The 19116-nt window shown below is 39.6% G+C and overlaps 1 protein-coding gene across 6 annotated transcripts in view; it reads left to right on the top strand.

Moving 5' to 3' along the window:
- The window catches only part of anks1b (ankyrin repeat and sterile alpha motif domain containing 1B), a 218406-nt gene that overhangs the window by 125875 nt on the left and 73415 nt on the right, over positions 1-19116 (top strand). For all 6 annotated transcript variants that reach the window (XM_051391667.1, XM_051391664.1, XM_051391663.1 and 3 more), the window contains 2 exons: positions 3570-3706; positions 16791-16977. In XM_051391667.1, the coding sequence (XP_051247627.1) occupies positions 3570-3706; positions 16791-16977 (324 nt within the window). The remainder of the gene's footprint in view (positions 1-3569; positions 3707-16790; positions 16978-19116) is intronic.

Below are 19116 nucleotides of genomic sequence, written 5' to 3'. Positions count from 1 at the left end.
TGTTTCTAGACTCTTTAAATGTTCATCATGAGTCATACATCTCTGCAAACCTTGGCTTTCCTTCTATCTTGCTAGTATATTGTCACTGCCAGTGTTTCCTCAAGGTTATTCTCCAGTGAAGCCCATTGCATTCTGTTGCTAAGACATTTATCAGAAAACTGCTGCAGTTCAAATACTACTTGATGGATCTTTTAACATATTTTCAAATGCGTCAAAATAACTAATCAAGTGTCAAAGTTGGAGGTTAAACAACAGGTGTTATCATCAGATCTTTATTGCAAACTAAAGCTAATGAAATCAGAACAGCTAAGATCAAACATTAACTTAATACACACATTTCAAAGCCAGTTGTTCAAATGCTGATGACCAGAGAGGAAAATAATTTGAATCTTGGTTTCTTGGAAAGAAACGAGGCTGTGAAGTCATTGACACGGGCGAAGATGAAATCGGGATTGGCAAGCGTAAGAGCAGTTCTTTAATTTTCCACTCATCTCTTTTAGTGATTCGGACGTAATGATCCACCAAGAACAAACGAGCAGATGATCAAAAAAGTCATTAAGAGTTTGGGACAGTGTTGTATCAGCTAAGTGGACAGTTTCTTGAACCCATTAACCAAAGCTGGAATCCTCAATATTTCTTCGGGGAATTTGGAGATTTTACTAACCTGGCGTTCAGTTCACATTTTACAGTTTAAAAACGTACACAGTTTTGGCTAATTGTATTATTTTTAGACCCAGTGTTTATGCATGTCAGCCTCATGATGCAGGTATTTCTATTTATAAATCCTGGCTATTGCCCTGCTACTATCCTGTTTTCTAATGGTGCTCTAAAATAATCCAAAATGATGCTATTATTAAATTGGGAATCAGAAATCAGGGAGTTTTATTTACAAGATGAACACAATTAAATGAATAAAGCAACGTTTGACGAGACCAAACAGGTACTGATTCTGTCCAGTGTTGTGAAATATATATTGAAAACAGCCTGTAATGTTTCTTCCCGTATGTTTATGTTAAATAAAACACCTTTGTCACTTATTTTGTTGTTTGTTGTCGTCGCTCAATCACCAAGAGACTCCACTTGTAGAGTTAATCCATCCATCCCGCCAAATTAAATGTAAAGGTTTACCCATCTAATTAAATAACAGGAAGCTGTGTCATTATCTAAAACATAATATGCAGCCCCACTTTTTATTCCCTGTGTGACTTTGTTCTTTTTGAATATGTGAAGAAGATTTGTGGGAGTTGTGAACAATCACACCCACGTTGAAACACCAAGAAATACTGTTTTTATTCCCAGTTTTTGATAATGGATCATTCATATGCTGTATCTTTAAGGAACGGTCCCTCCACAGCAAATATATGACTCTGCTAGTACTGATAGTGATGTCACTGTGAGTGAGTGTGTGTGTGTGTGTGTGTGTGTGTGTGTGTGTGTGTGTGTGTGTGTGTGTGTGTGTGTGTGTGTGTGTCCTGGCTGGGTCTGACACCATAATTGGAAGATATTCTGCTGTTTAATAGGATCCATGTAGGCAGGTGGCAGCTGACAGAAAGCCACCGGTGGGTGTGTGCGCTCTGACAACAGTATTTTAGCAAAGGTGTGTTAGTCTGTGTGTTGTGTCTCCTCCAGTTGATTAAGACAGATGCTTTCTCCCCCTGAAATTTAATTCAGGCTACTTCAGCACTTCCCTCTCCTTTCTTCCTTTCTTCCCTTCATCTTTTCTTCTCCTTGTGCTTTTTTTCCCCCCTTCCCCTCTGTCAAATGATCATACGCTGGGGAAATTAGCTCTGACAATCGGTTGTTCACTTAGCCACATGCGAGCACACACACACACACACACACACACACACTCTCATGTTGTGTGTCAGTGTGTGAAAAGCTGAGATAGACATTAAACTGCAGCGGGCAGCCGTCGTATTTTTCTTTCTGTGGTTGTTTCCGACGCTTATCAATTTACAAAATGCACTCTCCTCACCGCTCTCTGTTACCGACACATCTCTGTGATTGTCTGAGCAGTATTAGGTGGAAATACTCTGTGCGACACATTAGGTGTTGAGCTGAACCCTCTCTTTCATTTCTCACTTCACCCAAAATTGCACTAAGGAGTAATTTGTATGCCAATACAACATAAAAGTTAGTTGGCTGGTGCAGCTCTATAGTAATCCTAAACCTTCTCCCTTCATATCTGAAGCAACTGGGAAATGTTTCAAAAGGATAATAAGGATGGAGCACAAAGCACAATACAGAAGCTTCACAACTTGGATTATGCTGCGCAAGCTCTTTAGGGGAATTTAGAGTCTTTTTTTGGACCTAAAAAACAATTTTCCAGCTGCTTCAGTTGTTTTGTAGAATCCTGGAATGAAGCTGTGCAAGATTAATCAGCGTATTTACTGATATACAGAAACATGCTGTACAGATTAACAGTGTTCTGGCTTATGTTAGGGTGAGGACTGTAGATAAGCAATTTGGTGATTGAAAAGTGATTTAATAGCGATAGCAATGATAAAATTGAAAAATGTTTGTAATTTTTTCCTCCGTTTGACCTGAAATAGATTTAATGGAAGAAGCTAATGAGAAAAATTTAAACAGGCATCATAAATTATACCTTCAAGTTATCATACTTAATATTTTTGTTCCGGTTGATTTGGCGACAACAGCTGCTGGTGGTAACGCTAAGAACTTGATAATATTAATCTTAATAATCTCATTCATTCAAGCCACTGTATTGTCTTTGAAATTACACGTTTTGAGATGATTATATTTGTACAAAACTAATATTTTTCCAATTCAAAATGCGAATGACTGATCGTTCAGTATGTGCATGTGTTGTTTTCTGTAAATCAAACGCCGACTGTGTTTAAACCGAGTGTAGGAATGGCTGCCACTGACAATGCAAACCTCTTATAGAGAGGTAATTAAGTGTAAATGAGTTAAATTGCTATAGAACATAAAGCTATTCTTGAATGCGTTTGTCACAAGGATGAGATACTAACATTTGTTTTTTTTACAGTTTTACTTGTTTTATGAACTTCTAAAGAATATCTGGAGAGACTTATCTTGATTTATAGAAATGAGATTGAAAAGTTGAGCATTTTTAGCATATCACAATAATTCCTTAGCCTGAAAAGGGCCTGATCCAGTACACCAAGGTTGTTTGTTGTTGAATCCCATGTAGTGTGTCATAGTGGAAGAGAATCTACTTACACTGTTTGACAGCGTCTACGATGTGCTTCATGATGCCAATGGTTGTTGACATTCCTGATCCCAAAAGTTCTCTCTCTCTCTCTCTCTGATGCTTCCTGTCCAGTCACCTTTGCACGGCGTGAAAAACCTCACAACAGGTCAAGGTCCAACATGTCTTCTGACATATCTCTTGGGCCAAAGTCACAAGCAGGACTGTGACCACCAAATTGGACATAGTGACCATGTTGGAAGAAATACCTACACAGCAGTCTGATCCCGGCGATAGCATGAATCCCTGACAACTCTGGTGTCTAGTGTACAATATAAAGCACAATACTCTACTCTCTTTACCTGTGTCTTACTCTCTCTCTCCCTCTCTCTCCTAGGTCACCTGTCCCATGTAGCGGTGAGTGAGGGGGAGTACAGTAACCATGGCAACTGCTCAACGGGCCCAACTCCAGACTGCTCTCCCCCCTCCCCCGACACGGCCCTGAAGAACATTGAGAGAGTCATCCGCCCACAGGTGAGCACACACACACACACACACACACACACACACACACACACACACACACACACACACACACACACACACACACACACACACACACACACACTAATGAATGTGTTTCAGAGGCACCTGATGCATTATTGAACATCACCACCTACAAGTAGCTTAAACACCTGCACCCACACACACACACACACACACACACACACACACACACACACACACACACACACACACACACACACACATAATGGTAAACATCTCTGTCTCCCTCTGAATGTTTCTGTCTGTTTCATTTCATCTGCACTCTTCTCTCTGCCTCTGTCAGTCACTCTCACAGCAGATTGGAGTATCCTGTTGTGTCTGTCCATCTAAACATCATATCCTGCTTACAGAAACCCAGATGAGCCCCTATCATGGGTCTGAGAGCTTGACTGCGCTTGCTGGGTTACTGTGAAAGGGTCATGATTTTGATTAAAAATTTGTTCCAAGTTCAAACAAAATTTGTGTCTTGAATCTGAAGGCTGCATTTGTACTCAGTTGTGCATAGTAAATCTCTGCATCTGGGGCTTTGAGACATTGTGGTCTGCAGCCACCCCGGCTGGGCGCCTACTTAAGATATAAATCAAATTTCCCCTTGAAGGATAATAAAGATTGGGCTGTTGTACTATGTTACCTCCAAGCCCATCACCTCCTCTTTCTTCCTCCTTTAAAAACACACCCCAAACTGTATCACCAATGTGTTTTTTAAAAACGAAGAAGCAAGTAAACAAGTACAGGCATGTGCTGTACAATGGTGACAGCCATTGTGAAAGTTCTAACAAAAGAGACATTACACACAGCTTTTTCCCCACTTTCGATGAATTTCGCCTGTGTGCTGGCTGTAAATTTGTACCCCGCGCCTACTGAAGTGTCTTAGACTGCAACTTTTGACAACAGAGCACCAGTACGTTCACATTAATTGCTGCGGACAGTGCGTGCAAGTGGTGCAAGGACCATGCTGAGCCCTGACGTGATGAGTCACTGCAGTGTGTGGGAGCTTAGTTTTTTGACAAATTACTGCAGTTACCTAAACTTTTTCAAATATATAAACTGCTTGTGTTTCACTTTTAATAAAGACTGGTTAGTTTAGTTCCTAGCTACCAGTTTTGTTTTGTATTGCAGTGGACTAAAACATAAATAAAACCCCTCCTTTATTACTGCACTGCAGATAGAGCCTGGAAACAGGTGTGGCATTTTATCAATATATTATTAGCACTCAAGAATTACACTTATTGGAAGAATCTTGGTTCCTACCTGAATCAATTTTCTCCTCCAAGCGCAACAGCGACTTTCGCAGGTGCATTTTCAACTCAAGTCACATCGTAGTGAGTTGGCCATCGTCTAAACCATTGATTGTTTAATTATTAAAGTGATCTGACTTTGATAACGGAGGATATACTGTAGTATCTAGGGTGATCCAGATTGAGAAGCCAAATCTGGTAGACTGTGTACATTCAGTGTCCAGGCAGCCTGAAGCTAAGGTGGGTTCATCATCTCCTGCTGAAATGATACAGAAATGACTCATGCATACTTGTGTGGAATCTAATAAAAATGCTGCAGTAGGATTATTTCAGGGAAGGGGCCTCCTGGGCAATCAGTGTAACGTTGAAGAAATATGCAATAAATATGTATCAGTATCATTATATCAGAAGTGGACAACATTACCTTCATTCTAAGGCATGTTGTACACACCTAAATGCTCTTAAAACACTGTTACTTCTTTCACAGAATAGATTAATAATTTCTCACTGATCATGAATAACTTCAAATCAACATTCAGCGATTCAAATGCAACAACAAATCAGCCTCATTAGTGACTTCAGAGTAATTTAGTCCTCACACTTCTGTCACTGGGAGGATAGTATCAGACACAAGCTCAGCGCGAACGTTTTGCACCTTGATAATTAAAGGCAGTTATTTTCTCAGTCTGCGGATGACTTGTGACATAACACTGCAAAAAATATCTGTCTGAACTGCTTGTTTAGTCTGGTGATGAATCATAAAATATTAGTTTACTGAAGCATTAGTAAATTGTCTGGCAGTGGGGTGAGATTATTAATAAAGAGCTGTTCAAGATAGCACTGGAAGGAAATAAGAGTTTTAGGGCTCATGAGACTTAATGGCTCCCCAAAACTTCACCTGCCTCTGACTCTCTGAATGTCCTTTACTCATCTCTTCCTCCCTTGTTTCTTTACCTCACCTCCACTCCCATCTTTCCCCCCTCATCACAGTCCTGTCTTTGGTATGTTAACTAATGTGTGTAGAGGGATCACATGCGGTGCCCAGTGGGCCTCCGCTCGGCTTGAAGCGCACATAATCAAGGAGCACCAGAGTTCAATTTTATAGCGCCTAATTAATTCTCTAGAATTCATTTCATTTCATTTCATATTAGTGCTCCCGCTGGCTATTTCATCAGTACACACTGTACGCAGAACAGGCTAACATGAACACAAACACAAAGATGACTCTGGAATGTATAGAGGAGTCTGGTAAAGTGTAATAGTCAGTATTAGAAAATGAATGTGGTGCTTTCAGGCTTACACAGGGGAGGTTTCCAAAAAAAGTAGGGATTAGATTTCACTGTTTGTAAACGGTGATACAGTGTAAAGATGATTTGATCAGATGGTTTACTGCCATCTCACAAACAGTTATGTGATTCTATATTATATCATTTCCAGCAGTAATATTTTCTCAGATAAGTTGCTTTGGACAAAATTGAATGTGTGATGGGAATCTCTTTAGGGACTTTGATATAAACATTTCCCTGAGAACTTCTGTACTACATACACTTCACAAATTGTTGATTTAATTACTCTCTTTTTATAGTTATTTCTATTCAATGTTATTGCTTTATTCTTTACTACTGCATATCACAAAAGTGAATTCAGTCAAATTAACTGGGTTGTTTTTCTCTTTAATTAACAGGATTTTTGTGATTGGGATTTTGAAAACTTGACCATCGGTCTGATAATGTCAATAGTTATCGTGACATAAATCCCAGTTCCCATATTGAGCTCTAATTCTTAGTAGCACTAACACTAGATCTGGAAACTGGTAGAAGGGTGTGTTTTGGCAAAATATCCTGATTTAACCTTAAATAACATCTTAAATTTCTTTAAAAAGTAATGTATCTTCTAGAAACTAGACCTTAACAAGTGGACTTATGTACTTCAATGTTGTGATTCTCTTTGAATATAAGCAAAATAACACTTAAAAACTAGTGTGAGACTCAATAACTTCCTACTTGGCATATTTTTTTACAGTGTGTAGACCTTCCTCCCCCTCTGTCAAGACTCCCCGAGGCTTGTGGCTGCAAATAAAAATGTGCTCTAAGTAATTCATCTCTTTAAATCCTGGTTTAAAAGAAATTATTTCAACTTGTGTGCTGCTAAGGCTGCTGCAACATTGACCACAAGCCAGTCGGGGAAAAAACAAACATGTGATCACTTAGTAAAAGCGCGAAGAGATCACACAGGCTATGTTGACTGAAATCCACGAGCTTAACGATTGAGTCATTTTTTTACTATTTTTCTTTATTTCTTAATCCCCTGCTTCTTGTCCAAAATGTCAGCTGGACATGTTGGATCTCCACAAGCTCTTGATCACACTCATGGGCAGATGGGATGTGAATAGAAAGAATGAGGGGATATTCAACTGGATGAAAAGAAGCAGAAAGAGAGGAGAGCGAGAAGGACAGACACTGCGTCATTGGGGTTATCAGTTTCATGCCCACTGGCTCAGTGTCCTACTTTGCTGCTTTTGCGTGTGTATCCTTAGTTTTAATAACCATTACTTGCCTTTGAGTGATTCCAGTCAACACATGATAGAACTCGTGTTTGCACGCACAAAGGCTGAAGGTGGTATCTCACACAATCACATGGTCACTATACAACATTGCGCACACACACAGTACATCTCTTTTGCACTTTTTGTGAGGACTAATTTGCATTTTATACCATGAAGGGATAGTTTGAGTTTTTTGGAGCGGGGTTGTGTGAGGTACTTATCCATAGTCTGTGTATTACCTGCAGTAGACGAGGGTTGGCACAATCCCAGTTTGGAGAAGCAGATATGAGTATCAGCATGGAAACCGAGCAATGCACTGCTGTGGAGTGGCAGTAATAAAATGTATTTTATCCACCAAAATAAAAAGCCCACCTAACAAAATCAGTTTACAGGGACGGTGTATTTAATATATTTTCACTGCTTTACCATGCAGAACACAGGAATCACAAACACCAAAGTTACACTATAACACTAACACATTAACCTATTGAGGCAGCACTCGACCTGCAAGGTAAAATGACTTCTTGAGACTTCTATGATCTTTAGCATGCAGGTACTAAGTATCATTGTGCTAATTCTACAGTTTATCTTGCAATTGTCAAGATGGAGAAGAAATAGGTTTCCAAAACCTTCATAATCATAGGTATGTTATTAAAAATAGATTTTCCCAGTTTGTATCTTATCTTCTCATTGATACTGCCGATAGGACCAGACCCATGCAGCTCCTTGTGTCAGTTTTTCCATCTGAGCACAGCCTTTGTAAAGTTAATGGTTTTAGGGTTTAGGTCAGAATGATTGAATGAGCTGTAATAGTTAAGATTAAGGCTTAAGATATATAATCAATAGTGCATCAGTCCTTCTCTCAAGACTTTCCATCTTCTCCTGTCTGTCTGTTTGCACTCAGCCCTAATTTGTTCCCACTATATTATCAATACTTTAAAAACAGGTCAAAAATTCTCCCAGTTGCCAGTTTATTAGGTACACCGAGCTAAAACTAGTGCAGCGTATATAACAGTCAGTAAAAAACTACCTTTAATGAAGGTTATAATGTTCAGTGTTTCTCAAAACTGTTTTTATAGAAGTGTTGTTTCAACTTAATGTTCATTTGGAGACTGTACTAAGTGTTGTGTTTTATGGAGAGGTGTTTCTAATTAAAAAGTCATTTAGTGTGCCCCAATTGATATTAATGCGTTGCACAAAATATTAGAAACACCTCTCTGAATAACGCAATATAGCAGCTCAAAAAAACCAAAATGACCATAAAGTCGAATTAAGTTCTCTCTAAAACAATTTCAACCAAATTGAACATTATAACCTTCTTGAAGGTAGAATTTGTTGCAGGGTTGTGGTAGCTCTGCACTGTAGTATTTAGCAAACTCAAACAGGAGTAAATCTCAATTATAAGTAAATATTGTATTTGTTAGAGCTATAAGGGGGCATATAGAGTATCACTAGACTTTTCCTTTAAGTTTAAGAGCAAAGGCATGTAGTACAGTGAGTGTGGCCCATTACCAGAGAACAGCTTCTTTGTTTGTCTCTTTCTAAGTGTGACTGTGTGTCATAGCGGGGCCACACACACTCACACCACACACACACACACACACACACACACACACACACACACACACACACACACACACAAATCTAGATGAATGCATTGCACACATTCAGATCAGACTGTCACACATGAACACACTGTGCTACATATGTATGAACACATACCAGAATGCAGAATGCACACAGTGACAGACTGATAGAGCATATAACTTTCCTGACCCCACACACACAGTCAGACACATACTCAGAGTGGAGTGCAGATAAGGCAGGTTAACTGGTTTCTGATGCTTTACGGAGGTGTGGAGATGGTAGATATTTTCCCCATACAGCGGCTGAAAGGATGCAGAGACACACACTGGGTGATAAATGTACAGAATAAACCACAGCTCCCATATAGGAGAGCGTATAAGAGCTTTAAGATGCAGGCTAGCAACAAGTTTGTTTGTTTAAAATTCCTCTGGAGGATCTGCTTGAGGAAACCGAATGACGTATACTCCAAACTCCTCTAATTAGTGTGGTCAAGGTACTCTTGAGCAAGGCACTTAAAGAGCATTATCCTCAATCACGCTTGCCTCGCTGAAAAAAGTGTATTGATTTTAATGTGTTTCTTGATGTAGAGATGGTTTGTTTTGACCAACCAAGAGCTTGTGAACTTAAAGGTGATATGTGTAATTTTAACATCAGTGTAATTTTGAGATGACAACATAATTATAGTAAACAAACAAGACAATCACAAAAAAGACTGCCAGGCTCTACCAGTGAAGCAGTTTGCTTTTAAAGTGCACTGCTGGGCCATATCTAATTGGAAATCTATTAAAGGTTCAAAACAGTAAAAGGGTGCTGTCTTCAGTTCAAATGGAGCTAGAGTCCTTAGAGGGTCTTATGAATCTCTCCAGCATTTTTATGATCTTTTAACATCAAAGGGGAAAACTAGCATCCTCTTCCCTACAAGAAGCACATTGACATTGGTCCTTTTTTTTAAAGTTCCATGAAAAAATATTAAATATTGTTGATATTAAATCGAATGACTCATGTAACAGAACTGATGGTACAACAAGTCCACTATAACACCTAGTTCTTGTAGGCTGTAGGCTACCTGCTTGCCACAAAATGCAAGTAAACAAGTGGCTGGTTAAGAAAGTTTAACATCTACAAGCCCAACATGCCCATTTTCTAGGTTTTTCTTGGGAGTCAGTGGAGCAAACCAGAGATAAAATAAAATAATCTTTAACTTACAGTATGTCCAGTGGGATGTTTGCTAACGTGTTAAAGTACTGCTGAAACAAATAGTCGATTAATACCTTAGTTGATTGGCACAACAATTTCCATAATCTGTTTATCGTTTTGTTATTTATAAAAGCAAAAACACATTCAGCTTTACTTTTTCTGTTTTGTATCATTTTAAATTCACGTTAAATGATAAATTATATCATTTTAAAATGTTTTAAGCCAACATTAAGCAAACATTTACACTGTTTTCTGCCATTTTATCCACTAATGATTAATCCAATAATGGGGGAAAAAAAAACAACAACCACAGATTAAAAATGGATACAGCCATATTGACGTTAGATAACCATTATTTCATCAGGATTTCAATTTATTTCCATTAGTGGAACATCTTTTTCACCAGAAAATCAATACAAAATACAATACAAAAATAATACACAGAGGGATAACTAATCACTTTGTCATTTACAGCTCATTAATCTGTTCACATTCATCAGTCATTTAGCTGCTGAGGCTATGTTTGTGCTGAATACACACACATACAGTCACTTGATGATCCCTTTCTGACAGTGTTGCTCCAGTCAGTTAATCTTCCAGCAAATTTGCTCGGATTTGTGCGTAATTACAGTACATGTGTGTACTGTACAATTTTATGAATATGATTCTGCATTTGTGCCAACTCGTTATTGAGCCAATATTGCAGCCTGTGCGAAGACCACACATACAAATACACACATGCGCACACAATCGATAAACAATCACATTCATGGCAGCGGTCTCGCTTCAGAGAGGAATGGAAAGAAAGGAGGGCAGTGGGAAGCAGAGAGAGAGAAAATAGAGAGAGGAACCATAAGGCGAGGGGGGGGGGGGAGATTAATTTACTTCCACGTACCTTGCTCAGCTCATTCCTCTCATCATAGCTGGCGGCTTACTGCACTCCACCTGAACGTTTTAAAGTTACTGAGACAACTAGGAGACATTTTAGTGTGTGTGTGTGTGTGTGTGTGTGTGTGTGTGTGTGTGTGGGGTTGTGAAAGAGGTTTGCTTTCCCAGCCAGCAGGATGCCTGTTGCCCCAGAGGAGAGGCGTGGGTCATACACCGCTAATTGAACTGATTCAAGCTAATGCTAAAAGCTCTCCAGTGGGAGTTGCACATCTGAGCTATTTCCCGGTGTTTCCTACTCATGTTAAAAGGATTTGTACGTAACATTTTGATTTCAATAAATCATGCGGTTCATTCACCTCATTAGTTGTAAGCCGAGAGGGCCACTAGCTTTTGTTGGCCTCTGCACTACATTTATAAATGTTTTGCCGGGAAAACGGCTACGACTTTTTACCAGACAGAAGATGAACTACTTCCAGTTCAAATCGAGCTACCGTGAAGCGTTTCTCTCAATTTTGGATGGACAAAGTGAAAGACTGTGTCATCGGACTGATATTTTGTGTGAATCAAAAAATTGCCCAAAACAAGCTGTTTGCTCTGAAGTTGCAATATAGAAACGACCAATGATATTAAATTGAATTCAGTATGCCAACATAGACCAACATAAAAATATGAGAAATGGGTTAGACCCACTGGGACCTGGCACCTATATCCTAACTAATGCTTGATTTATGCAACTTCACAGGCTACTTCTTGTGGTAGTTCATACAGAAACTGACGTCTGTGGGTTATTTAGTGTAAATTTTACAATATGACTTGATCTTCCAAAATCTGCAAAGACCAGTGACAACCCAATAAGTGCCATATTTATATTTTTCAACAACGCACATGAAAGGCCAAAATTGATATCTCAGTAAAAGTGAGCACTTGTTAGTCTTCTGCTGCACACCGCCTTGAAGAAAATGCCAATTGACAATCAGCTTTGTAAGGTTAAGAAAAGTGGTTTTAATTAAGAAAACTACCCGACCCCTCAATAAAAATTGATTCAGTATCCCAACAGTAAATTCACAGTTACGTGACACATTAATAACGACCAGACAGAAATTTAAAGAAATTAAGTGAAGGAGACTAAAACCGCCATATTCATTGGGAAATAGTCAACTCTGCTTTTTTTTTTAAAGAAATCTGGCCGTGCAGAGGCAATAAAGCTGCCTCAATACATTACCCATGAGTGCTTCCACTCGCACATTTATCATGACCAGCTGAGAGACTTAACATTATGAGAACATTATATCCATTTGTTTACCTTTTTTTATTTACAATTAACACAACGGCAAAAAGAGGCTTTTTAAATCAGCTTTCCTGGTGAAAGTAGAGGGATAAGGGAGCACTAAGTACAGTACTTCACTGGATATCGTATGTGTATCTAGAAAGGCACACGCACTGCTGCATGAACCGTGTTTGAGCCTTTGGAGGGGGGCACTATATATGTTAATGTCACTGAAATGGTCTCAAAGTGTGTCAGTACCTGAGAGGATCGTCTGAGTGAAACTTTCTAAAAATGTTTCTTGAAGAGAATAAAAAAAAGAAGCTTGATCATCAGAAGGATTGAAGAAATAAGAGGCAAAGTGTATCAGAAGAAAGTGAAATTGTAGAGTAATAGTTTCAAGGGTTGCATGAGGTTGTTTTGAATGTGAGGTGGAGGAAGAGGTTTGGATGTTTAATACTTTTATTTTCTCTTCTCTTGTTGTCCGCTTTGCTCTTCTGAGCCTTCTGCCGTCTGAGTTTGTGACTGAAAAAGGAAAAGAAGCGAAAACACTGGCAACAGCAGACTCTGTGCATTGCTCCGTATCCAGCATCATTGACACTAAATTAGTCAGCCAGTAAAGAGATTTAAATGGAAATGGCAACATTTTGGAATAAACAAGCCCCCCACTCTTTTGGTAAAATTAACATACGTCATGTATCTTTCACGCTTCTCCTACAGGTTACACAGTAAATTCTGCTTCTGTGTTAATCATCAACAGTGGACACCCCCTGTTCGCCAACTCTGCAGTATCTGATCGTTTAAACATGCTAATTGTATGATAATTAATTGTCCTGTTCATTCATAATTTAGCACACGATTCCTCACACAGAAATCAGCATTTTTGAACTGCAAAGCACATCTCACCTCGTCTTAGGTGAGGAATTACATTTTTTAGCTAATGGGTGTGTCATTTATTAGCACCCTAGCACGCACACACATTAGTAAAGTGTTAAATGGCACATTTTCCCCCAGGGAATCTGTTCCAGGCGGAGAAAATGTCTTTTCCTGTAGTTCAGTGAGGCATGGAGAACCTGCTTGTATGTGTGTGTTCTTGTGTGTGGATCTGTGTGTCTGGGCTCATTAATCCCCATCCAATCGGCCATGACATGTTCATTAGTCTGCTGCCCGTTTGCATTGTTAACGCTAAGCCTCAGCCGGAGCTATAATATGTGTGTATGTTTTGTTATATGTGTCAGTGTATGTGTGTGTTTATTTGCATGTGCGAGCTCATAATAAGCAGGAGTCCAGAGAGAAGACGCCTTTAGTTGTTAGAAAGAAGCAGAAGCCAAATACACAGAGACCAGGCGGGAGATAAGTGTGGGAATAAAGACATGCTTAAAGGGTGAATAGGAGAAGTTGAAGCTCCTATTAAACTCATTAAACATTAGATGGCTTGCAAAAGAACACGAACACACACACACACACACACACACACACACACACACACACACACACACACACACAAGCACATCCTCAACCTCCCACTTTGAAACACTGCAGAGTCACATTAGAGTGGTTCCATCATTCTGGGTTGATTGCTGTTTCATCTCATTTATTTTGGGACCTTTTTCTGCTTGTTGTTGAGCCTGCGGCAAAGTAAACACTACAGGTTCTGTCTTGAAGTGTTTTTTTTTTTTTTTTTACTTTACCAATAGGTCATGGAAGCTTTTGATTACAAAGTGGTCATAAAAAATGTATAAATACAAGTTTTTTGACAGCAAGCTTGTGCAATGTTCCTCCACTTCCCGGTCAGGGTTATTCCCTGTTGGGCTCATACATCATCGTCCTATTCCCGGTTGCCTTTCTCGGCTGTTGTGATCTTGTTTGGTTAATGTGTTGGTCCTTTAAAAATCCCTGGTCTCTGCAGGATGCTGCTGCTATGGTGTTATTCCCCGCTGAAGAGAAAAAAGTCGATCTTACTGCTGTGTCGCATTCTGGTCTGTTGAAGCTGCTGTGTTTGGGACTTCACTTTCTGTGGCTCCTTATATATATTGGATTTCTCCAGGTATAGCCCTCTTTACCTGACTGCCTGTGTGTGTGAGAATGTCTTGATGTAACCTTTTGTTCATCCCACTGATTCAAGAACACACACAGCAGAACAAAGTAACCTTGAAAGTCAGGTACAAGAGTTAGATGAGAGGATCAATACCATTCTCATGTCTGTATGTTAAATATGAAGCTACAGCCAGCAGCTGGTTGGCTGGAAACGGAGGAAAAAGGGGAGAAAGGGGCTTTGTCCAGAGGCAACAAAAGTCACATATCAACACCTATAAAGCTTGTATCGTGTTTGTTTAATCTGTCCTAAAACCAAAGTGCAGAAACATAATGTGGCCAACAATTTCTTGGCTGGAAGCTGTGACTGCACCAGGATAGCTTTTCCAGTATTTGTGCTAAGCTGTTCCTTCAATACAATTATCTTTTTAATGACTGAAAGTTACTTCCACGTTATTCCGGTTGCTCGCTTTATTTTATGAGGTTGTGTAGAGCACTGAAATAAGAGACGTATCCTCCTTCCTTGTATTGCTAATCTCCTTCTCGTTCCTTTTTTTGCTCACTTCCTCCGTCTATCTTAAATTCTGTTTCTCTGACTTTCTTCCATTTCTTTCTTATTAGGAGCAGGTCTATCTGTCTTTTTTTTGCCTTTCTGTACCAGTCTCCTCCCTTCATAGCTGTATTCCTTCTTTCCCAACCTCTTTCATTTCCTATTTAAAAGCCATAACAGCATCCTTTATTTCCTCTGTTCTTTGTTCCTTCCCCTTTCTTTCTCCAGTGTTTCCATATTCTCTCATTTATTTTCCATGCCATTCTCTTGTTCAGCCTATTTCCCTCTTTAGTTTTGCTTTTGTTTGTCATCTCAGTTTAGTTCAGTCGATCTTCGAGGACCTTTCAAAGCCCAGTTTGAGTGCACCATGCATGGAAAAGGAAGCCTTCTTTCCTTTCTTGCTTTCATTTCCTCTGCCCCTCACTTTCTCTCTCGGGGTTCAGTTTGTGTGCCTTCAGTCGTACACAAGACGGTGAAGGTCTTGTAAAGGTTGTCCTGTCATGTGTCTGTCTCTCATAATTTCAGGGTGGCATTTTGCCTTTAGGGTTCACACAGTATTGATTTGCTTTGCCTACATCCTCCAACTTGTATGCACAGACACACCAGCAGGGTTTTGACTGCCTGAGCTGTTTGTGAAGCATAGCAGCAGGTTGTTGAGAACTGCAAATGCCTCATTATGTAAGATGTGTTTACCAGATGCCAGTCTACAGTTTCGGTTGTCCTCTGCCTCGCTTTTTTTCCTCTCACTCTCTCACTTGCTGTAAGCAAATCATTATGTCTCTCTCTCTATTTATTTCTAAACCATGTTAAAATCTATATATCTGATTACGTCACAAACATTGTTCAGGTGTCACAATGAATAAGTCTGAATTTGTGTGTCATGTGAGACTAATTCAGGGACCAGACTGCACAATATTTTGGAAATTCAATGCCTTAGCACATGGCAGACTACACAACCAGGGACCCACTTTACTGTTCCACCTGACAGCACTAACATCACTCCAACCTATTTTGCTTTGCCGGGTTTACAGTTTATACGTGTAGTACTCCTTCTGTGTGTGTTAAGAGTCATGAAGACGTCGTAAAAGTTGTACTAATCAGGACACTGGGACTCATTCTAGTTCCTGATCTCCTATGTCTGATTAGGTTGGGTCATTATCTGGCTGATGGCGTGTAGTTTGATGCCAAAATTACCATAACCTTAACTACCACATGCTAAAAATGTAATTGTTTACCTTGTGGGGACCAGTGTTTTGTCCCCAGATGTGACATCAGTTCCCGTAATGTGACTGTTTGAACAGATTTCTGTCCCTGTAGTGTGACTGATAGTATTCCATGCACACTCTTGCCATCTTTATCCAATTTTTTAAGGGATATTTGGCTAAAGAGGCAAACATTAAAGTTGCAGAACATGCAGTCACATGAAAAAAGAGAGGAAAATATACAAACTACAAGTTAAAAAGGGGTTACATTTCAAAAGATTGATTTGTAAAATAAAGGAAATTAGAGATTGTAAGACAAAATTAATGAAAATAATGAGCATTTATCATTATGGATTTAAATCAGGAATATGAAAGTGTAGTTACAGTCACATAAAAGGACGTCCACATGCAGAACGCATACCCACAATGCAGTCAGGTACATAAGAGAGAATATTATAGTTTAGTTTCTATATAAGCCCTCCAAAAACAATAAAACAGTTTTCCATTGTCTAACCTGTCCTTCTTTTCTTCCTGTCTTGTATCCAGCCCAAACAGCGCACCTCTCTGTCTTCGTCCCTTGACGTCCAGAGGCCGGTTAACCACAGCTGTGAGCCCAGCGAGGTGAGCTCATCCCTGGGCTACGCCAGCTTCAGCACCAGCCCCCCTGCCAGCCCTCCACTCAGCCCCAACCAGGAGGACTCTGCAGGCTCCAACGACGACTGTCCGCTCACAGGTAAGACTCGGCCAGGAGAGCAATTAGTGGCAAAAGCTGTCTCTTAGCCAGAAGTGAGCATGAGTGTTGGCCCTGCTGGAATACATCCTACCCTGACCTCTGACCTCCATGTGGAGGAGGATCAGCAGAAAAACAAATATCTCCTCAAGGGGAATATCACAATAAAAAAACTATTGCTATCAAGTATCTTTGTTTGCTGCACAGATGCAAAGCAAAGCAATTTAATAAGAAACTTTATGATTATTATTCAAGACAGAGATAATTAGCTTTAAAGTGAATGTGAAATATTCAAATAGAATTTACTTTAAAGAATACTAAGAAAAGCAGCACATATTTAACATTTGTAAAGCTACATCCTGTAAACATTTTCCCTTTATTTCTATTTCAACCCACTAATCAATTCATTGACAAATCATATCATAGGTTGAGTGAAGTGAGTTAATGCAACATGGAAATGTGTAGAAGGTTCCACATGTCATGTATATTAGCCAGCTGGTGACTTAGTAAGTGGTTGAGTTATATCGGTCCCATTCAGTTACGGCATCAATAATGCATTAAGCACACATTTACTCTGAAAGTCAATATATATATATATCATCTGTGTAATACCTTTGGCCTTGTGCATTCATCTCCCTACTTTGTAGTCGACTCTTTCTCAGGCCATTTTGTTTTATTCCTCCTGTTGAAGCCCTCTCTTTTATTCTGCCTTTTGTTGCCTCAGTTCAGGTGTTGTTATAACTCCTTCAGCCGGGAAACCAAATGAAACTTTAATCCTCTTGCCCTGGGTCCCAGGAAATTGAAATCATATTTCTGCTCCTGTCATACTTGAGACCAGAGCCAAGAGGCAAACACCTCAGAGGCTAAAAACAGATCTTAGAAAGAATCGCTGGACTGGTCGGGCTGTGGAGTGGAGAGCACACCTGTCAAAGGGGAATTGGTAATGTGATTCAGAATGTGCTGAAATCGACAAAAAAATATGCTTTATAATACTAGTTCCAGAAATAATTTTGATGTTTTTCAGCCTACAGTGCTACATTAGCCGCACCCGTTCTAATCCAAGGAGGTTGAAACAAGCACCGAGAATAATTCTTCAGGGGTTTGACCTTTTAGATAAAGTCGTCTGGGTTTGACACATGTATGGCCACACAATGTGATTTATTAATTCTAGGCCTACTGGGATATTTGGAGGGTTGAAGAGCATCAGGAGAATTTCACTGTTGAGCAATAGCCTTGTAACAACAGAAAGAGCCAGCTGATTTAAATAGGTGCTTCCTACTCACAGCCACCAGGGAACAAGATACTAGTACCAGTCACAATAGCTCGAGCTGGCTACCTTGCTGGTTAGCTCGGTCTCTAATGGTACAATAAGATCAAACAGTCGATTATAAAGACATAGTTGTCCCTTTGACACCTGTCTGATAACTGTCAACACTCTCCCCTTTTGTGGAACAGTTTATACTCCAACAGTGGAGGTTAAGTAAAAGCAGATGGTGCCACACAGCTGGTAAGTTACGATATCATTTTAGATTCTCTTCACGTTCCCACAAGTGTCAGCACTTGCTGACACTTGCCACTGTTCAACGATGTGAGTTAGCGTGTCAACATCAACCAAAGATAAACACAATGCACGGGATCACCTGTACGAGCAAATCCACCAATCGCAGTGTTTCCACTGAAATAAAGGGAGACATGTTTATTGCAATGTTGTTGTTTTTCAGGTTTTGCGTTAAAAAAGGGACATTCGAAAGGGTTTTTTGAGGCAAAAACTATTCTTAACTTGTGTGTTAGTCTCAAGTCTGTTTGATTGGAAATTAGGATGCAAACAAGCACTTTAAGGGGAAAACTCCACCGGATATCTTAAAAACTAGGCTCCAAGACATCAGCAAAGGATGCTCTGTAAGTCCTGTGGGGAGTCAGACCAGATGAAACACTGTTAGTTTCATCTAACGACATCCCCCTGGTGAGTTTAAAAGTTTCTCCTCCAAAAGGAACATTCCAGCGAACGAGGTGTTTCTCATAAGAATCTCATAATGAGGGCAGTTAAGTCTTAAATCTGAACATATTTTAGTTTTATGTATGTTCATATAATAAATACTAAATAATGCAACCATATTTAAAACTCACTTGCATTTATTGACA

Source organism: Dicentrarchus labrax, unplaced genomic scaffold (assembly GCF_905237075.1).
Source record: "Dicentrarchus labrax unplaced genomic scaffold, dlabrax2021, whole genome shotgun sequence".
Lineage (NCBI taxonomy): Eukaryota > Metazoa > Chordata > Actinopteri > Moronidae > Dicentrarchus > Dicentrarchus labrax.
This window is presented reverse-complemented; position numbering and strand designations above follow the sequence as displayed.